The sequence below is a fragment of the Salvelinus fontinalis genome, chromosome 39, assembly GCF_029448725.1.
Source record: "Salvelinus fontinalis isolate EN_2023a chromosome 39, ASM2944872v1, whole genome shotgun sequence".
Classification (NCBI taxonomy): domain Eukaryota; kingdom Metazoa; phylum Chordata; class Actinopteri; order Salmoniformes; family Salmonidae; genus Salvelinus; species Salvelinus fontinalis.
The window spans coordinates 8,482,184-8,505,788 of NC_074703.1; the positions used below are offsets into that span (position 1 = coordinate 8,482,184).

The 23,605-nt window shown below is 43.4% G+C and overlaps 1 protein-coding gene across 2 annotated transcripts in view; it reads right to left on the reverse strand.

The window, feature by feature from the left end:
• Positions 1-22,975, reverse strand: part of LOC129838841 (proline-rich transmembrane protein 4-like) — a 49,148-nt gene extending 26,173 nt beyond the window's left edge. The window contains exons 1-2 of one of the 2 annotated variants that reach the window (XM_055906060.1): positions 22,769-22,975; positions 11,042-12,295 (exon numbers count right to left, since the gene is read on the reverse strand). In XM_055906060.1, coding sequence (XP_055762035.1) covers positions 11,042-12,191 — 1,150 coding nt within the window. In that variant the 5' untranslated portion in view covers positions 12,192-12,295; positions 22,769-22,975. Of the gene's footprint in view, positions 1-11,041; positions 12,296-22,764 lie in introns of both variants that reach the window. The other variant, XM_055906059.1, reaches the window with a different exon arrangement.
• Between the last annotated feature and the right edge of the window lie 630 nt (positions 22,976-23,605).

A 23,605-nucleotide genomic window follows, 5' to 3' on the forward strand; every position in this document is an offset into this window, starting at 1 on the left:
GAGTCCGACACCTCGGACTCACGTTTAAATCTCATGAAAGCCAGTGAGGCCTGTGGCAAAAAGTGACCGTGTTCTTCAGAAAAAGGTTAACCCTAAACCTAACTAACTGAACAGTGGACCAGGAGTATCCTACCTGCTATTGTGATTCCTGAAATGCAGAGCCAGTTGATGGAGTATTTTTCAATTCCGAAATTATACTTTTGTTATATTGTTTGCTAGCTCAGCTGATTAGTTAGCTCTGTCTGATTAGCCACAAAATTATGATATTGCTAGCTAGCTAGCTAGCCACTTATGAATACAACTTTCATCTGCTGCCGACATCAGGATACTAGAGCACTATACTAGATCACTATACTAGAGCACTATACTAGAGCACTATACTAGAGCATTATGCTGGATCACTATACTAGAGCACTATACTAGAGCAATATACTGGATAAATATACTAGAGCACTATACTAGAGCACTATACTAGAGCACTATACTAGATCACTACACTAGAGCACTATACTAGATCACTATGCTAGATCACTATGCTAGATCACCATACTAGAGCACTATACTAGATCACTATACTAGAGCACTATACTAGATCACTATACTAGAGCACTATACTAGAGCACTATACTAGAGCACTATACTAGATCACTATACTAGAGCACCATACTAGAGCACTATACTAGATAGCTATACTAGAGCAATATACTGGATCAATATACTAGAGCACTATACTAGAGCACTATGCTAGATCACTACACTAGAGCACTATACTAGATCACTATGCTAGATCACTATGCTAGATCACCATACTAGATCACTATACTAGAGCACTATACTAGATCACTATACTAGATCACTATACTAGATCACTATACTGGAGCACTATACTAGAGCACTATGCTAGAGCACTATGCTGGATCACTATACTAGAGCACCATACTAGATCACTATACTAGATCAATATACTAGATCACTATACTAGAGCACTATACTAGAGCACTATACTAGAGCACTATACTAGAGCACTATACTAGATCACTATACTAGAGCACCATACTAGAGCACCATACTAGAGCACTAAGCTAGATCACTATGCTAGATCACTATGCTAGATCACTATACTAGATCACTATACTAGAGCACTATACTAGATCACTATACTAGAGCACTATACTAGAGCACTATGCTGGATCACTATACTAGAGCACCATACTAGATCACCATACTAGATCACTATACTAGATCACTATACTAGATCACTATACTAGAGCACTATACTAGATCACTATACTAGAGCAATATACTAGGTCAATATACTAGAGCACTATACTAGATCACTATACTAGATCACTATGCTAGATCACTATACTAGATCACTATACTAAAGCACTATACTAGAGCACTATACTAGATCACTATACTAGATCACTTTACTAGATCACTATGCTAGATCACTGTACTAGAGCACTATACTAGAGCACTTTACTAGATCACTATACTAGAGCACTTTACTAGATCACTATACTAGATCACTATACTAGAGCACTATACTCGATCACTTTACTAGATCACTTTACTAGATCACTATACTAGATCACTATAATAGAGCACTATACTAGAGCACTATGCTGGATCACTATACTAGAGCACCATACTAGATCACTATACTAGATCACCATACTAGATCACTATACTAGAGCACTATACTAGAGCACTATACTAGAGCACTATACTAGAGCGCTATACTAGATCAATATACTAGAGCACTATACTAGATCACTATACTAGATCACTATGCTAGCTCACTATACTAGATCACTATACCAGAACACGATACTAAAGCACTATACTAAAGCACTATACTAGAGCACTATACTAGAGCACTATACTAGAGCACTATACTAGATCACTATACTAGATCACTATACTAGATCACTATACTAAAGTACTATACTAGAGCACTATACTAGATCACTATACTAGATCACTTTACTAGATCACTGTACCAGAGCGCTTTACTAGATCACTTTACTAGATCACTATACTAGAGCACTATACTAGAGCACTATGCTGGATCACTATACTAGAGCACCATACTAGATCACTATACTAGATCACCATACTAGATCACCATACCAGATCACTATACTAGAGCACTATACTAGAGCACTATACTAGAGCACTATACTAGAGCACTATACTAGAGCACTATACTAGATCACTATACTAGATCACTATACTAGAGCACTATGCTAGATCACTATGCTAGATCACTATACTAGATCACTATACCAGAGCACTATACTAAAGCACTATACTAGGGCACTATACTAGATCACTATACTAGTTCACTTTACTAGAGCACTATACTAGATCACTATACTAGATCACTATGCTAGATCACCATACTAGATCACTATACTAGATCATTATACTAAATCACTATGCTAGAGCGCTATACTAGAGCACTATACTAGATCACTATACTAGATCACCATACTAGATCACTATACTAGATCATTATACTAAATCAATATACTAGAGCACTATACTAGAGCACTATACTAGAGCACTATGCTGGATCACTATACTAGAGCACCATACTAGATCACTATACTAGATCACCATACTAGATCACTATACCAGATCACTATACTAGAGCACTATACTAGATCACTATACTAGAGCACTATACTAGATCAATATACTAGAGCACTATACTAGATCACTATACTAGAGCACTATGCTAGATCACTATACTAGATCACTATACTAGATCACTATACCAGAGCACTATACTAAAGCACTATACTAGGGCACTATACTAGGGCACTATACTAGTTCACTTTACTAGAGCACTATACTAGATCACTATACTAGATCACTATGCTAGATCACCATACTAGATCACTATACTAGATCATTATACTAAATCACTATGCTAGAGCGCTATACTAGAGCACTATACTAGATCACCATACTAGATCACTATACTAGATCATCATACTAAATCAATATACTAGAGCACTATACTAGAGCACTATACTAGAGCACTATACTAGATCACTTTACTAGATCACTATACTAGAGCACTATACTAGAGCACTATACTAGAGCACTATACTAGAGCACTATACTAGAGCACTATGCTAGAGCACTATGCTGGATCACTATACTAGAGCGCCATACTAGATCACTATACTAGATCACCATACTAGATCACTATAACAGATCACTATACTAGAGCACTATACTAGAGCACTATACTAGAGCACTATACTAGATTACTATACTAGATCGATATACTGGCGCACTATACTAGAGCACTATACTAGAGTGCTATGCTAGATCACTATGCTAGATCACTATACTAGATCACTATACTAGAGCACTATACTAGAGCACTATACTAGATAACTATACTAGAGCAATATACTAGATCAATATACTAGAGCACTATACTAGAGCACTATACTAGAGCACTATGCTAGAGCACTATGCTGGATCACTATACTAGAGCACCATACTAGATCACTATACTAGATCACTATACTAGAGCACTATACTAGATCGCTAGAGCGCTATACTAGAGCGCTATACTAGAGCACTATACTAGATCACTATGCTAGATCACTATACTAGATCACTATACTAGATCACTATACTTGAGCACTATACTAGATCACTATACTAGATCACTATACTAGAGCACTATACTAGAGCACTATGCTGGATCACTATACTAGAGCACCATACTAGATCACCATACTAGATCACCATACTAGATCACTATACTAGATCACTATACTAGAGCAATATACTAGATCAATATACTAGAGCGCTATACTAGATCACTATACTAGATCACTATGCTAGATCACTATGCTAGATCACTATACCAGAGCACTATACCAGAGCACTATACTAAAGCACTATACTAGATCACTATACTAGATCACTATACTAGATCACTATACTAGATCACTATACTAGATCACTATACTAGATCACTGTACTAGAGCACTATACTAGAGCACTTTACTAGATCGCTATACTAGAGCGCTATACTCGATCACTTTACTAGATCACTATACTAGAGCACTTTACTAGATCACTATACCAGATCACTATACTAGATCACTATACTAGAGCACTATACTAGAGCACTATACTAGAGCACTATGCTGGATCACTATACTAGAGCACCATACTAGATCACTATACTAGATCACCATACTAGATCACTATACTAGATCACTATACTAGATCACTATACTAGATCACTATACCAGAGCACTATACTAGAGCACTATACTAGAGCGCTATACTAGATCAATATACTAGAGCACTATGCTAGATCACTATGCTAGATCACTATGCTAGATCACTATACCAGAGCACTATACTAAAGCACTATATTAAAGCACTATACTAGAGCACTATACTAGATCACTATACTAGATCACTTTACTAGAGCACTATACTAGATCACCATACTAGATCACTATACTAGATTACCATACTAGATCACTATACTGGATCACTATACTAGATCACTATACTAAAGCACTATACTAGAGCGCCATACTAGATCACTATACTAGATCACCATACTAGATCACTATAACAGATCACTATACTAGAGCACTATACTAGAGCACTATACTAGAGCACTATACTAGATTACTATACTAGATCGATATACTGGCGCACTATACTAGAGCACTATACTAGAGTGCTATGCTAGATCACTATGCTAGATCACTATACTAGATCACTATACTAGAGCACTATACTAGAGCACTATACTAGAGCACTATACTAGAGCACTATACTAGAGCACTATACTAGAGCAATATACTAGATCAATATACTAGAGCACTATACTAGAGCACTATACTAGAGCACTATGCTAGAGCACTATGCTGGATCACTATACTAGAGCACCATACTAGATCACTATACTAGATCACTATACTAGAGCACTATACTAGATCACTATACTTGAGCACTATACTAGATCACTATACTAGATCACTATACTAGAGCACTATACTAGAGCACTATGCTGGATCACTATACTAGAGCACCATACTAGATCACCATACTAGATCACCATACTAGATCACTATACTAGATCACTATACTAGATCACTATACTAGAGCAATATACTAGATCAATATACTAGAGCGCTATACTAGATCACTATACTAGATCACTATGCTAGATCACTATACTAGATCACTATACTAGATCACTATACCAGAGCACTATACTAAAGCACTATACTAGATCACTATACTAGATCACTATACTAGATCACTATACTAGATCACTATACTAGATCACTTTACTAGATCACTATACTAGATCACTGTACTAGAGCACTATACTAGAGCACTTTACTAGATCGCTATACTAGAGCGCTATACTCGATCACTTTACTAGATCACTATACTAGAGCACTTTACTAGATCACTATACCAGATCACTATACTAGATCACTATACTAGAGCACTATACTAGAGCACTATGCTGGATCACTATACTAGAGCGCCATACTAGATCACTATACTAGATCACCATACTAGATCACTATACTAGATCACTATACTAGATCACTATACTAGATCACTATACCAGAGCACTATACTAGAGCACTATACTAGAGCACTATACTAGAGCGCTATACTAGATCAATATACTAGAGCACTATACTAGATCACTATGCTAGATCACTATACTAGATCACTATACCAGAGCACTATACTAAAGCACTATATTAAAGCACTATACTAGAGCACTATACTAGATCACTATACTAGATCACTTTACTAGAGCACTATACTAGATCACTATGCTAGATCACCATACTAGATCACTATACTAGATTACCATACTAGATCACTATACTGGATCACTATACTAGATCACTATACTAAAGCACTATACTAGAGCACTATACTAGATCACTATACTAGATCACTTTACTAGATCACTATACTAGATCACTGTACCAGGGCACTTTACTAGATCACTTTACTAGATCACTATACTAGAGCACTTTACTAGATCACTATACTAGAGCACTATACTCGATCACTTTACTAGATCACTATACTAGAGCACTTTACTAGATCGCTATACTAGAGCACTTTACTAGATCACTTTACTAGATCACTAAACTAGAGCAATATACTAGAGCACTATACTTTATCACTATACTAGAGCACTTTACTAGAGCACTTTACTAGATCACTAAACTTTATCACTATACTAGAGCACTTTACTAGATCACTATACTAGAGCACTATACTAGAGCACTTTACTAGATCACTAAACTAGAGCACTATACTAGAGCACTATACTGGAGCACTATACTGGAGCACTATACTATATCACTATACTAGAGCACTATACTAGAGCACTTTACTAGATCCCTATACTAGAGCACTGTACTAGAGCACTGTACTAGAGCACTATACTAGAGCGCTATACCAGAGCACTATACTAGAGCACTATACTAGAGCACTAGTTAGCTCCAAAAGAGGTTATATCTTTGACTGCATGCTGACAGTGAATTCCGAGCCATTCAGTGACTAGCTACACGACAAACATAATTTTACCAGGTTCCTGTGAAGCACTTGTAATTAAAGTCCACCACAACATACAGTACCCAAGAGCTTCCTGATGGGGTAGTGTGTGTTTAATTTCATTGTGTATTAGAAACACAGCGTGAGATCATTGTGATGGGATTTCACCAGTGGTTGATCAGGCAGTATAATTCTGCTCTCACTTCTGCCAGCATACACTATTTAATCTCCATCACTGTCATACACACACACACACACACACACACACACACACACACACACACACACACACACACACACACACACACACACACACACACACACACACACACACATGGAGCTTAGAGTGATGAGAAATAGAAGCCGGTAGGATAGGAGGGTGAAGAGAGGCAGACAGTCATATTAGGTTTCATTAAAACTGGATATAGCTACAATACCTCACCCTCAATTTCCTGCCCTTCCCACTCTTGCTCAATGCAATCAGAATATTGCATCACTGTGCACAGGCTTATTTGGTTAGTTTTGTAGACTTCATACTAATGGGGTTACGTTGCATTCTCTAAACGCAAATTTCAATGAGTATTAGTAGTAACCTTGGGTGATGAAATGTGTGTGTGTTTGCCTGATCAATAGTCTACTCCCTCAATTTACATTTTGAACCAAACAAACACATGAGCCTAGCGATGCACAGGATGGCAACGGCTAATCAGGGTTACCGTGGTAACGCGGTGGTGGCATGTTAGCCGACGATGTCGGGTCTACCGCTGGGTTCAAGTAATTTCCCCGAGCTGCCGTGCTTCAAAGTAGAAACACAAACAGGCTGAACCACGCAGTTTATTACAACATGCGGGTTGAATCACCTCGGGGTTGCTTCGTTCCTGGTCTATTTGTGATTGAAGAGATTGACCATAGTATACTGCATTTCTGACCCCGGCTGACCTCCACGCTCTGATTTGCCATTGGTGCTTTTAAGAGCATCTAAATGAAATCAGCCACGGTTCAAATCACATGGTTGATGTGAAAATAGATCTAGCTATATATGTGTGTAAAACCACTAATCAATCCAACCATTGAAATTACATTGGTTCAAGGCCTCCCGAGTGGCGCAGTGGTCTAAGGCACTGCAGCGCAGTGCTAGCTGTTCCACTAGAGATTCTGGGTTCGAGTCCAGGCTCTGTGGCAGCCGGCCGCGACCGGGAGACCCATGGAGCGATGCACAATTGGCCCAGCGTCGTCTGGGTTAGGGGAGGGTTTGGCCTTGTTCCATCGCGCACCAGCGACTCCTGTGGCGGGCCGGGTGCAGTGCACGCTGACACGGTCGCCAGGTGTACAGTGTTTCCTCCAACGCATTGGTGCGGCTGGCTTCCGTGTTAAGTGGGCATTGTGTCAAGGAGCATTGCGGCTCGGTTGGGCTGTGTTTCGGAGGACGCACGGCTCTCGACCTTCGCCTCTCCCTAGTCGGTACGGGAGTTTCAGCGATGAAACCAGACTGTAACTACCCATTGGGATACCAGGAAATTGGGGAGAAAAAGGGGTAAAAAAATGATAATAATGCATTGGTTCTGCTATAAGTCCTACGGCTGTGTTGTATGGTATCTACAGTGCCACTGTATCATATGCAGGTCGTTATGGAGTGTGTATGGTTTAGTCTTGCCACACCCCATTAGTGTTGATGATAATGCTAATGTAGGGACAGGTAAAGGTAAAGGGGTAATCTGTTTGGGGGGAAAATGAGTGGAGATGGTGATCTGAAGCATTGGGATGGGTTTAAAGAGACAAATTTATCATCCCCCACACCTCCTCAGCCACAACCCCCCTTCTCTTCCTTTACTCAAGCCTTTCTTTACCCCCTCCTCCACTTCCCTCCTCTTATCTCATAAGTGACCTTGCTTTGCTTTCTGCAGCTGGAGTGTGTCTTTGAAAGGGATGAGATAGGCATAGTGTTACCGCACACACACATACACACACCCGTCAAGGACGAAGGTGACACAACAAGCGTATTCTGAATCAATGGAAGCTGATTGGTTTTGGTTGTGATTTGCACGTCTCCATCAGTGAAAAGCTGTATCTTACTTACACCTCTCTGAAACAGAAGGCTTTGACGGGTGGACATTCTCCTTCATACCCGAGGGATAGGGGATCATGTATTATAGTACCGGGTGTCCTGCACTCTTTTCACATTTGAATCTCCGCTGGGGGTGTTTGGCGACGTAGGAGGTTCACTTGTTTTGTCGCTGCAGGATTCTGCACAAGACAAATGCATAGATTGTATCTGCACTGGAACAGAACGAAATAGCAGAGTTATCTCCCTCCTCAGTTTTCATCCCTGCTTTGATAATCACCAGCATCATCCCTACAGAGACATTTCAGCCCTCCACAACAACCCTTGCAGGAGGAGGGAAGGAGGGGTGGATGGATGGCTGGAGGGAGGGAGGGAGGGTAGACAGGGAGAGGGGGAGCCTAAATGACGAGGCACATGTTCAGCATCCATGAACAGGGGATGTGGAGGAGAAAGGAGTGGATGGTCCCATAGGATTGGGGTTTGCTGTTGGAATACTGATACAGACCACAGAGTATTCCCTCCTACACTCTTAGAACAAAAAGGTGCTATTTAAAACCTTTTTCGGCTGTCCCAATAGGATAACGCTTTGAGGAACCCTTTTTGGATCCAGGTAGAACCATTTTGGGTTCTATTTAGAACCCTTTCCACAGAGGGTTCTACCTGAAACCAAAAATGGTTTCTCCTACGGGGACAGCCGAAGAACCCTTTTGTACTTTCCGTCCAACCGGTTGACTTTATCTGCACACTGTCTGTCACACCGTACAGAAACCGCGCCAGAGCAGAACAGTCATAATAGTAACCAAACAGCACCCCTGGACACAACACAGTCATAATACAACACAACACACTGCTATATTTAACATAGAGGACATCTAGATGAATGCATCAGTGTACTGATTCAAAATAAGAACACACAAATACTTACCAGATCCAAATATTACACATGACCAAAAATATCCTAAAACACTGCGTACTACCACAGCTATCCCTAGACATAACGAACGAAACGAAAGCTGCCAATGGGATTCTCCTCCAAAGTTGTGCTCATGCCCAGACACAACAAAAGTAAACTATTCTTCTCACTATCACTCGTCCGTATATTCATCACAGATAATCAGTCCCTCAGGATTGTTGCTGATATTTGCAGGCTAAGGTGCTTGATTTAGCTGCAGCAATTCTGGCAATCTGCACGGATTCTGTCTTTTATTGTGAAACAGCGCTGACGAGGGGAAATGTTTGTTGACGTGTCGGTTGATTGAACCATATTATGCAGTAAATGTACGGTGATTGGTTGAAATTGTGTGCCTTCTTTTTGTACTGCGGCGATGGGTCAGTGTTATGTGATAATATTGCGATGATTCGACTGTTTTATGCGAAAATAGTGCAGTGATTGGTCAAATTTGCAAGCCCTTGCATTATATGCAGGGAATTGTTGATTTTTCCAAAAGATTTGCGATCGCGGAATCCTGTAGGGACGGATTGCTGGCATGTAAAGTGGCAACATAAAAGGGGTTACGGGGGTTATGCACCAACGATATGCTTATGCTCTCTATTATCATACATTGTTTGCTGTTAGTAATGGTGTGCTGAAAGTGACAGAAATGTGTAATAATGATGATAATTGCATAAATTCCAGTGCATAGATATTTGCAATAGTAGGCCCCTTTACCATTCTCCTGTGACACTGCCTTCTGGTTGGCCATAATCGTCTCATCATTGTATCACCTGACCTTTGACCCTCCTATGATTGATGCGCCTGTACGGGAGGGGCTTCCTGAGGTTTATTATAAATACAGACTCCAAACAGAGCCAGCGTCGCTACAGTGGCGGTGGGGGTTGGTGCCGGGCTACGGGTACTCCCTCAATGTCATGTGAAAGTGATACTAACCACCCCCCTTACACTACCTCTCTCTCCTCCCCCACCCCTTCAGGCACAGGGGAGCGTTCCAATATCATCTGTTTAGAAAAATAAAACAACTGCATCATTTTTAGGGTCTGTTCTAATGCGGTGGAATTGAGTCTTTTCTTCCTTCCGATCTTCCTTCCTTGGAGTGATCATGTATGATAGGGACATGATAGGGTAGGGGACAGTGTGGTTTCCACTACTTTGCTTTCACCAAGTGATTATCTCAAGGAAGGAGAATAATAAAGATGCAATAGAGATGTAAGTATTTGAACTAGTACTTGGGCTATATTAGCTAAAGATAAGTTAGTGGCGACTCATGGCTGCCATTTCAGAGATGCCATCCATCATTCACTTTCTTCAGCCTTTTTCTTGAACAGACTGAAGACCCCCATTTGGTTTGAATGATTGATCACATCCATTGATTGTCATTTAGCCTGCCCATCACTAATACTAAATCAATATGTCTGTTGGAGACTTACCTCCAGGTGTTGGTGAGTTAACCCTTAGTGTTCTATCCTCTGTCCTGGTGGTGGTGTTTGCTCCCAGTTGTTCCTCCACAGGTCCTGCTTTGGCCTCGGAAAAACCCAGGTCTGGTGAACTCTGACTGGGCTGAGTTTCGGTGACTGGGGCCTCTTTAGTTCCAATGTCGGTGCTTACGGTCGAGGCCAGACGTCTTGTGGTGACCTTGGTTTGTGGGGACGTGGGTGGGGTGCCAGAGTCAAAGGGTTGGCTGGTCAGTGTGGTCTCTACCTGTGTTGGGTTGACGGTGATCCTTGGTGGAGTTGTAACCAGGGTTGTGGGGACTGTGGTTTGTGGGGACGTTAGGTGTGGGACAGAGGCTGTGAGAGGGTCACTCTGGGGAAGTAGTTCATCTTGGATCTTTGTTTCCTTGGGGAAAGATTTAGTGGTGACACTCCAACTGTGCTTTGGCGTTTGGGCCGTTTCTGGTGACAGAATTGTCTGTGGCAGTATGTTTCTGCTGGTGAGACTATCAGAGGATATATCAACCCCCTGTGACACAGAAATAGAGGATATGGAATCTAAGACAGCGGTTATAGAATCTAAGATATCTTGGGTGTTTGGTTGTGTGCTCTTGTTAGGAGTGACTGTCTGTGGGTTTGTTACTGTTCTTATCTCAGTGGAGCTGGGGTGACTTTCAGTCCAAGAGGTGATGGTGGAGGACTGAGGGCTTTTATTAATACTCTCCTCCACAGACCCTGAATGTCCCGGGGAATTCTCAGGCTCCGTTCGTCCCTCTGTTGGTCCCTCTGTTGGTCCCTCTGTTGGTCTCTCTGTTGGTCTCTCTATCAGTCCCTTTGACAGCTCCTTTGTTGGTCCCTCTGATGGTGTGGTCCTTTGGGGCCCTGCATTCTTAGTCTGTGACTTCCCTCCAAACGGGTTGAGCGAAGAAAACGGAAACGACGGCGCCGCCGGGAGTGATGGGAACATGGACAAGCTGGGCTGCTTTGGCAAGGACCAGCCTGGCCAATAGGGCCATTCCTTACTGGCAGGCGGTCCTGTCGGCTTCATAAGATCCGCCTCTTCATCCGCAAACACCGTCGTGTGGAGAAGAATGGCGAGGAGAGAGCACCATAAGCACAAAGACATCATCCGGCGAAGATGATGCATGTTGCCGACAGTGAAGCGGAGCGGTTAGTTAGGCACCGGTTACATACCGTCCTCCATTCCCCGAGCCCCCTAGGCCACGTTGGCTCGCTCTCCTGTGAAGTGACCTAAAAGACAGATGCACACAGGGCATTGAGTGACATACTTTCACTTTGTCACAGTACAGTTAGTTTGACTTAATACAAGGATATGTGTTGTTGAGCCGAAATGTGTCTGCTGGCTTGTTTTTGCTGTAGAGGTTATTTAAAGGGGACGTTTCTGCTCTGTTTCATTTCGTGCTTGACCTGGTTTTTGTCTGTTTTTCCAGAGAATATAATATCACATGTTGATGAAATTGTGCGACCCATAATACAGCAGGGCAGCCATTGAAATGGACTGCTGAAGTTAGCAGGGTGGGAAAATGTTGTCCACCACAAATCGCCACAAGAACGACGATATTATTGGACACATATACTTAGTGGTTTCAGATTCTGCGGTCAGTATTTGTGTTAGGAAGTTATGTGTCATTCATATGTATACTTGGTAAGAGTCTTGGGACAACCAAACGTGAAATATACTTCTGACCAATCACAAAAGAGACTTTCCAGATGTCATGTATTTTCTCAGCACTTTAGTTAGCGCTAACTTTTACATAATGTGTGTGTGTGTGTGTGTGTGTGTGGGGGGGTCTGTCCTCTGTATAGAAATGGAATGGGAACTCTTTTCTTGGAGGGGAGGAACGGGTGGTTCAAAGTCTCTGCCCAGTTGCCTCAGTGAAGAGATTGGAGCACCGATGGAATGTTCCATTGAGAACAACCTGAAGTTGTGTTTGAACCCACCTCCCTCCAACTCTCCTCTGCTTTCTTTCATTCCCACTTTGATTTGTTCTTTAAAACGGGGAGAAACCCTCTGCTTGAGTAGGAGTGTGTTTTCCTGTAGTGAGATAATAACATCAGTATTCAAGACAATCAGCCATTTACTCTCTCCTGCTCTTCATCTAGCTCTTTCCTTCTTTCACTTTCCCTGCAAATATATTCATCTGCTTTTTCATCTCTCACCCCTTTTCAGTACCTCCCCCTCTATCTCCTTCACTCCTTTACACCTCTCCATTTATTTCCCCATACCTCTCTCTCTGTGACTCTGTCCTATGCTACATCTCTCTCTGTTACTCTGTCCTATGCTACATCTCGTTCTCTCTCTGTTACTCTGTCCCATGCTACATCTCTCTCTCTCTCTGTTACTCTGTCCTATGCTACATCTCTCTCTCTCTGTGACTCTGTCCTATGCTACATCTCTCTCTGTTACTCTGTCCTATGCTACATCTCGCTCTCTCTCTGTTACTCTGTCCTATGCTACATCTCGCTCTCTCTCTGTTACTCTGTCCTATGCTACATCTCGCTCTCTCTCTGTTACTCTGTCCTATGCTACATCTCTCTCTGTTACTCTGTCCTATGCTACATCTCTCTCTCTCTGTTACTCTGTCCTATGCTACATCTCGCTCTCTCTCTGTTACTCTGTCCTATGCTACATCTCGCTCTCTCTCTGTTACTCTGTCCTATGCTACATCTCTCTCTCTCTGTGACTCTGTCCTATGCTACATCTCTCTCTGTTACTCTGTCCTATGCTACATCTCGCTCTCTCTCTGTTACTCTGTCCCATGCTACATCTCTCTCTCTCTGTTACTCTGTCCTATGCTACATCTCTCTCTCTCTGTTACTCTGTCCCATGCTACATCTCTCTCTCTCTGTGACTCTGTCCTATGCTACATCTCTCTCTCTCTGTTACTCTGTCTTATGCTACATCTCTCTCTCTCTCTCTGTTACTCTGTCCTATGCTACATCTCTCTCTCTCTCTGTTACTCTGTCCTATGCTACATCTCTCTCTCTCTCTCTGTTACTCTGTCCTATGCTACATCTCTCTCTCTCTGTTACTCTGTCCTATGCTACATCTCTCTCTCTCTGTTACTCTGTCCTATGCTACATCTCTCTCTCTCTCTCTCTCTCTGTTACTCTGTCCTATGCTACATCTCTCTCTCTCTCAAGTGTAGCTCATAACACAAACAGATCAATCACCTTTTAATAGCACTATCCTAGGCCTGATCTCTCTGCAGGACATTCAGGGACTTGACCTTGTCTCTGTGCCCCATGTAGTCTTGACCTTAGTGGGCCTCACTACCTCTCTGAGCCTGCCTGGGGTAGTTGGCTGGATACTGAGGCATGAGTAGTGGTGCTGAGGGGCACACTCAGAAACATACAACTGCCCACACGTTACTGCCTTCTGTGTATATGCTTGAAATACATTTACATTGAGGAATGGTTGTACTTAGAGACCCACCCACGTCCACCCACATACATAGTCATGACACGCACGCACGCACGCACGCACGCACGCACGCACGCACGCACGCACGCACGCACGCACGCACGCACGCACACACGCACGCACACACACACACACACACACACACACACACACACACACACACACACACCAAAGCCCCCAATACGTTAAAACCTTTTGCCAGAGTTAGTAAATTCTTGGTGTGTTACAGAAAGGCAAATAAATGGTACTTATTGCTGTCTTTGTAGAAAATGTAGATATTTGTTGTGACAGAAGAAACACATTGCCTTTTAGTTTCACGCTAAATAAACCATTCCAATTAGCTATTAAGCTTGAGAAAAACACTGATTGGGGTTTTGTTCAATTTGACACATATTGATCAATTATTTACACAAGGGGGATTATGCATAATTTAACTTGGCTAACATTCTCAAATTTCACTTCCCTCACTATCAATTACACAGGCATGCCAGCTCTCTGTTTCAGTCAGAAGATTACCTGACTAATTAGTGTCTATGCCTTTCATAGAGAGCAGAGTTAAATATACCCCCCCCCCCCTTAACCCACATGGTACATCCCTAATAAGCCCATATAGGAAGATAGACAGCCCACTTTCAGATAACAGGGGGTCTGTTAGGGAGCCCTCTATCTTTCCTGACATGCAGCAGAACAAGTGGAAAGAGAGAATGAGAGAGAGTAATAAAATAAGATAAACGTGTCTGTGGGAAAATTTACAAGCCTTCTCTTTCTTCACTGGTGTTTTGTTCCACAGCACCTGACAAAGACAGGTCCTGTCCCACTGCACTGTGCTCAATGGAGCAGAGAGAGAGAGAGTGAGAGAAGGAGAGAGAGGGTTGGAAGTCACGTCACGACAGGGGGATATAGATGGAAAGAGAGAAGGAGAGAGAGGGTTGGAAGTCACGTCACGACAGGGGGATATAGATGGAAAGAGAGAAGGAGAGAGAGGGTTGGAAGTCACGTCACAACAGGGGGATATAGATGGAAAGAGAGAAGGAGAGAGAGGGTTGGAAGTCACGTCACGACAGGGGGATATAGACGGAGAGCGCGAGAGAGGGTGAAATATAGATAGTGGAAGGAGAGGAGATATATATAGAGAGAGAGAGACATGTTGCATTATGACTTCATGATAGTCTACTACTTCCTTTCTATTCTCTCTAATGCTTCACTCAGTCTATTGCTAAATCTCTCCTTTTGTGTATGTATGTGTGTGTTCGTGCGTGTATGTGTGAGGCGTGCACTTCCATACGTGTGCGTGTACCCTCACCCACTCTCTTAACCACCACCCATCACCATGCCAATCACATCACATCCTCAAACACACTATTCCCCATGAGGATTATCAGCATTATTCTGTCATTTACATTCATCTCCAGGACTTATGTTGGACTTCTCCGGCTTTAGTGGTCTGCTGTGTGACCGCTGTGGTACTGAGAGGATAGAGATGGATATCTGATTGGAGACCGGTCCTTCAACAGCCTTTTAACACTAATGAAGTGATTTTAAATTAAGAATATTGGTTAGGTTTATGAGAGAGAGAGAGAGAGAGAGAAGGGCTGAAGGGTGTCCAGTGAATTAGAGGTGTGGACTCTTGTCCTCCCTGTAGGGTTTAAATGGATTTCTGCTGGATTTGAGAGGATTCCCAAATGGAGATGACTTGACTCTGGGCGACACCACTTATGTTTAACAGGTTGACCATAGTCTCATGAAGGCACAGGGATTGATGTTTCACACTCCTTGGTAATGGACTGATGTTTGTGCACGTCTCAGATTTGCTAAAGTGTGTGTTTGTACAGTGCCTTCAGAAATAATTCAGAGTGAGCGAGTTGGAGAGTGAGGAGGGCTATATTAACGAAGCCCTGACACCCCAGTCTCTATGGCTTCATCCTATCTAGCTCATTTCACTGGCCTTGGGTCTGGACAGGAATGTCAATAAAACAGACTGAATCAAACTGTCCACGTCATCTTTAGCTGGTACAGATTTATTCAGTCATGTAGGTGGCCGACACTTCATTTGAAGGTAGAAACATTATTATCTGAAAGTATTAAGATTAAGACTAGTCTTGGACTAAAAAGTGCTTTCCGTGGAGAATCTCCATTGCGAATCCTTTTTGATCCCAGACTAGGCTTGATCTGTGTCTGGAGAAGCGTCCCTATGGGTAATACTCCTGCTTTCCTTCCTGGCGATTGTTGAGAAATAATGAGACATTATTATCCAGAATTTTATCCTACATTTGACTGAATATTACGATTTTTCCTCAGTATTTCACAGTACAGTATCTGTCTAATATTTGCATACTAGTACACTTCATTTATTGTATAAGTATTTCATAATGATCAAATATATTATTCTAAAAGCTAGACTATTTCAAAACAAAACATTTCACGTTTGCCCTGATCAGTTCAATCAATGATTGTATCCAAGTATGAAATGGCTTCTTCAGGACCATGTTTTACATTGTTACTGAGATAATGATCTAGATGTAAAACAAGGGGGTCCATACTAAAGCCTGGCAGCCCGGATGTTGTTGACGTAAAACAAGGGGGTCCATACTAAAGTCTGGCTGCCCGGATGTTGTTGACGTAAAACAAGGGGTTCCATACTAAAGCCTGGCAGCCCGGATGTTGTTGACGTAAAACAAGGGGGTCCATACTAAAGTCTAGCAGCCCGGATGTTGTTGACGTAAAACAAGGGGTCCATACTAAAGTCTAGCAGCCCGGATGTTGTTGACGTAAAACAAGGGGTCCATACTAAAGTCTAGCAGCCTGGATGTAGTTGACGTAAAACAAGGAGTTCCATACTAAAGTCTGGCTGCCCGGATGTTGTTGACGTAAAACAAGGAGGTCCATACTAAAGTCTAGCAGCCTGGATGTTGTTGACGTAAAACAAGGAGGTCCATACTAAAGTCTGGCAGCCCGGATGTTGTTGACGTAAAACAAGGGGGTCCATACTAAAGTCTGGCAGCCCGGATGTTGTTGACGTAAAACAAGGGGGTCCATACTAAAGTCTGGCAGCCCGGATGTTGTTGACGTAAAACAAGGGGTTCCATACTAAAGTCTGGCTGCCCGGATGTTGTTGACGTAAAACAAGGAGGTCCATACTAAAGTCTGGCAGCCCAGATGTTGTTGACGTAAAACAAGGGGGTCCATACTAAAGTCTGGCAGCCCGGATGTTGTTGACGTAAAACAAGGGGTTCCATACTAAAGTCTGGCAGCCCGGATGTTGTTGACGTAAAACAAGGGGTTTCATACTAAAGTCTGGCAGCCCGGATGTTGTTGACGTAAAACAAGGGGTTTCATACTAAAGTCTGGCAGCCCGGATGTTGTTGACGTAAAACAAGGGGGTCCATACTAAAGTCTAGCAGCCCGGATGTTGTTGACGTAAAACAAGGGGGTCCATACTAAAGTCTAGCAGCCCGGATGTTGTTGACGTAAAACAAGGGGGTCAATACTAAAGCCTGGCAACCCGGATGTTGTTGACGTAAAACAAGGGGGTCCATACTAAAGTCTGGCAGCCCGGATGTTGTTGACGTAAAACAAGGGGTTCCATACTAAAGTCTGGCAGCCCGGATGTTGTTGACGTAAAACAAGGGGGTCCATACTAAAGTCTGGCAGCCCGGATGTTGTTGACGTAAAACAAGGAGGTCCATACTAAAGTCTGGCAGCCCGGATGTTGTTGACGTAAAACAAGGGGGTCAATACTAAAGCCTGGCAGCCCGGATGTTGTTGACGTAAAACAAGGGGGTCCATACTAAAGTCTGGCTGCCCGGATGTTGTTGACGTAAAACAAGGGGGTCAATACTAAAGCCTGGCAACCCGGATGTTGTTGACGTAAAACAAGGGGGTCCATACTAAAGTCTGGCAGCCCGGATGTTGTTGACGTAAAACAAGGGGGTCCATACTAAAGTCTGGCAGCCCGGATGTTGTTGACGTAAAACAAGGGGGTCCATACTAAAGTCTAGCAGCCCGGATGTTGTTGACGTAAAACAAGGAGGGCCATACTAAAGTCTGGCAGCCCGGATGTTGTTGACGTAAAACAAGGGGTCCATACTAAAGTCTAGCAGCCCGGATGTTGTTGACGTAAAACAAGGGGTTCCATACTAAAGTCTGGCAGCCCGGATGTTGTTGACGTAAAACAAGGGGTCCATACTAAAGTCTGGCAGCCCGGATGTTGTTGACGTAAAAACAAGGGGGTCCATACTAAAGTCTGGCAGCCCGGATGTTGTTGACGTAAAACAAGGGGGTCCATACTAAAGTCTAGCAGCCCGGATGTTGTTGACGTAAAACAAGGGGGTCAATACTAAAGCCTGGCAACCCGGATGTTGTTGACGTAAAACAAGGGGGTCCATACTAAAGTCTGGCAGCCCGGATGTTGTTGACGTAAAACAAGGGGTTCCATACTAAAGTCTGGCAGCCCGGATGTTGTTGACGTAAAACAAGGGGGTCCATACTAAAGTCTGGCAGCCCGGATGTTGTTGACGTAAAACAAGGAGGTCCATACTAAAGTCTGGCAGCCCGGATGTTGTTGACGTAAAACAAGGGGGTCAATACTAAAGCCTGGCAGCCCGGATGTTGTTGACGTAAAACAAGGGGGTCCATACTAAAGTCTGGCTGCCCGGATGTTGTTGACGTAAAACAAGGGGTTCCATACTAAAGCCTGGCAGCCCGGATGTTGTTGACGTAAAACAAGGGGGTCCATACTAAAGTCTAGCAGCCCGGATGTTGTTGACGTAAAACAAGGAGGGCCATACTAAAGTCTAGCAGCCTGGATGTTGTTGACGTAAAACAAGGGGGTCAATACTAAAGCCTGGCAACCCGGATGTTGTTGACGTAAAACAAGGGGTTCCATACTAAAGTCTAGCAGCCCGGATGTTGTTGACGTAAAACAAGGGGGTCAATACTAAAGCCTGGCAGCCCGGATGTTGTTGACGTAAAACAAGGGGGTCCATACTAAAGTCTGGAAGCCCGGATGTTGTTGACGTAAAACAAGGGGGTCCATACTAAAGTCTGGCAGCCCGGATGTTGTTGACGTAAAACAAGGGGGTCCATACTAAAGTCTGGCAGCCCGGATGTTGTTGACGTAAAACAAGGGGGTCCATACTAAAGTCTAGCAGCCCGGATGTTGTTGACGTAAAACAAGGAGGTCCATACTAAAGTCTGGCAGGCCGGATGTTGTTGACGTAAAACAAGGGGTCCATACTAAAGTCTGGCAGCCCGGATGTTGTTGACGTAAAACAAGGGGGTCCATACTAAAGTCTGGCAGCCCGGATGTTGTTGACGTAAAACAAGGAGGTCCATACTAAAGTCTGGCAGCCCGGATGTTGTTGACGTAAAACAAGGGGGTCAATACTAAAGCCTGGCAGCCCGGATGTTGTTGACGTAAAACAAGGGGGTCCATACTAAAGTCTGGCTGCCCGGATGTTGTTGACGTAAAACAAGGGGTTCCATACTAAAGTCTGGCAGCCCGGATGTTGTTGACGTAAAACAAGGGGGTCCATACTAAAGTCTGGCTGCCCGGATGTTGTTGACGTAAAACAAGGGGTTCCATACTAAAGCCTGGCAGCCCGGATGTTGTTGACGTAAAACAAGGGGGTCCATACTAAAGTCTAGCAGCCCGGATGTTGTTGACGTAAAACAAGGGGGTCCATACTAAAGTCTGGAAGCCCGGATGTTGTTGATGTAAAACAAGGGGGTCAATACTAAAGCCTGGCAGCCCGGATGTTGTTGACGTAAAACAAGGGGGTCCATACTAAAGTCTAGCAGCCCGGATGTTGTTGACGTAAAACAAGGGGGTCAATACTAAAGCCTGGCAGCCCGGATGTTGTTGACGTAAAACAAGGGGGTCCATACTAAAGTCTGGCAGCCCGGATGTTGTTGATGTAAAACAAGGGGGTCAATACTAAAGCCTGGCAGCCCGGATGTTGTTGACGTAAAACAAGGGGGTCCATACTAAAGTCTGGAAGCCCGGATGTTGTTGACGTAAAACAAGGGGGTCCATACTAAAGTCTAGCAGCCCGGATGTTGTTGACGTAAAACAAGGGGGTCCATACTAAAGTCTGGCAGCCCGGATGTTGTTGACGTAAAACAAGGGGGTCCATACTAAAGTCTGGCAGCCCGGATGTTGTTGACGTAAAACAAGGGGGTCCATACTAAAGTCTGGCAGCCCGGATGTTGTTGACGTAAAACAAGGGGGTCCATACTAAAGTCTAGCAGCCCGGATGTTGTTGACGTAAAACAAGGGGGTCCATACTAAAGTCTGGCAGCCCGGATGTTGTTGACGTAAAACAAGGGGGTCAATACTAAAGTCTAGCAGCCCGGATGTTGTTGACGTAAAACAAGGGGGTCCATACTAAAGTCTGGCAGCCCGGATGTTGTTGACGTAAAACAAGGAGGTCCATACTAAAGTCTGGCAGCCCGGATGTTGTTGACTCAGATTGAGGATCTACAACCATCTAATTTTCCACATCACTGCTTATCTTTCTGAAACCAAGCTAACCAATGTTTGGCTGTCATTTTAGGAAAATACCTGGTGTTGTATGTCATTGAAGCTTGAATGCTTCATAGTCCAAATTGAGGTAATTTCATTCCAACTTCAAATCCAATCCATTAGTCAGATAAAATCTTAATTGAAAATAATGGTAAACTCTCCTATTTCTACAGGGTCAGTTGAATTGAGTTGAGGTGGAGTTGACCCCAGCCTGCAGATGCAGTATGTCAGAGAATGGATTTGGCATTGCCGGGCAGTCACGGTCAATAGTCCCCAGTGGTTATTGACTGTGACCACTCCTGTGTTCCTGGATGGTTGTCCAGGCTAGGATCCAACAGGTCTGAAACACGACTGCTCAGGTCCAGAGGAGTCAGAGTCATGGCAGCTAGAGGAGACAACACCCCCCTTTTCCTATTTCATCCAGTGGTACTTCAATCTGATCAGGTGTCACACTAAAATGAACAACTAAACATCTTGCCATCTGTGGTCTATCAAATGTAATTAGGTTCATCTCGGATCATGACTGAAATTTGCTCGATTAACATTAGTATCTAAGTAAGAACAGAAGCTGTTTATACTCCCCAAAGAGTTATATTACATCTCAGGTATTCACCTAATCTGAATACTGTTCCCCCATGACGTATTCAACCATTCAACCTGCTTGATCATAGATCCTATGTTCATCCAGCCTTTCTCTGGTATCCCATTTCCCCCCTGGCCTTACTACTGACAGAATGAACTATAGCCTACCTGCCTGTGAATACCTAGTTATTAGAACATCACACCAACGTTAGTTTTAGCCTTTGAGTCAATGAATGTGACGAACCTGCCTATGACAAGCGTCACCCACTCAGACACCAGCGTTCCACTGACTAGCTTTGCCATGGTGACGACCGTAGCAAAAGACGTCTTGCTAATCCCGTGATGTGACGGGCTTTAGTGGTCTGCTCTGCTGCTTTTACCAAAGTGCTGCTACCGCTGATCCTTTTACACACACACACACACACACACACACACACACACACACACACACACACACACACACACACACACACACACACACACACACACACACACACACACACACACACACACACACACACACACACACACACACACACTGTCATGCTATAGAGGTGGAGGATGTTTGTATAGACTCCAATACACGTGCCTATAGTATTCACTGGCTCACATGATGACATGAACGCCATGAATTTCTACAGTACACATACACGTTCATATATTCATCAGAATGTACACACACACACACCTATGTGGACAAGCAATCCCAGGCATACAGTAACACAGGCACACACACTGCTGACCATGGCTGTGCTGCAGATTTAGCCCAGAATGATTCCATCCCTCCTCCTGATGCTAGTCAACAGCCTCAGCTGCTGCCTCCGTGTGTGTGTGTGTGTTAATGTATGCCTGGGATTGCTTGTCTACACAGGTGTGTGTGTCTACCTATTAAGGCTGTAATAGATGAGTGTGTGTCGTGTCATCTGGAGAGATTGAGCAGCTGAATCCACACCCCCAAATGTGAGCTTGTAGAAATGGTGTTTTTCTGTAAGAGTAAGAGAGTCTACCTATAAAGGCTGTAGAGGAAGAGTGTGTTGTCTCGGTGACGGTGTGTGTGTCAATCTCTAACAGCTCTTTACCCCTTTTCTCTATACATGAGGATCATAAACTACACACACAAGCACACACACACACCATCGAAAGTGTTCAGAATGAAAAAGAGCCACTCACCCACCACACGTGAAAGGGAAGAGATTGTGAATCCACTAAATCCAGCAGGGAGCTGCAGCAGAGGACCGTCTCCCTGTGTGTGTGAATGTGTGTGGATGTGTGTTCCAGGCACTCACTCTATCTCACTCTCTCGCTCCCTCCTATTCTCTCTCTTCTATTCTCTCTCGTACTCTTGTTGGCTCCCTCTCTCTCATTCTCTCTCTTCTTGCTCACTCTCCTCTCTGTCAGCCTCTCTTCTCCCTCCCTCTTTCTCTCCCTCCCGTCTCTCTTTCTGCCCCTAACCCCCTGCATAAGTAGTCCAGTGTGAAGCTCTGTGACAATGCCTGTGGTCACACCTCACTGAGCAAATTGTTCATTAGGAGAGTCTCTCTACAGTGTGGACACTGGCCACTATATAGTTAGACGAGCAAGAATGTCTAGTACACTCAATTCCACACAACAGACACAAATGTATTAGCAAGATAATGTACATGCACACACACTTTGACAGTGTACAGTCGTGGCCAAAAGTTTTGAGAATGACACAAATATTAATTTCCACAAAGTTTGCTGCTTCAGTGTCTTTAGATATTTTTGTCAGATGTTACTATGGAATACTGAAGTATAATTCCAAGCATTTCATACGTGTCAAAGGCTTTTATTGACAATTACATGAAGTTGATGCAAAGAGTCAATATTTACAGTGTTGACCCTTCTTTTTCAAGACCTCTGCAATCCGCCCTGGCATGCTGTTAATTAACTTCTGGGCCACATCTTGACTGATGCCAGCCCATTCTTGCATAATCAATGCTTGGAGTTTGTCAGAATTTGTGGGTTTTTGTTTGTCCACCCGCCTCTTGAG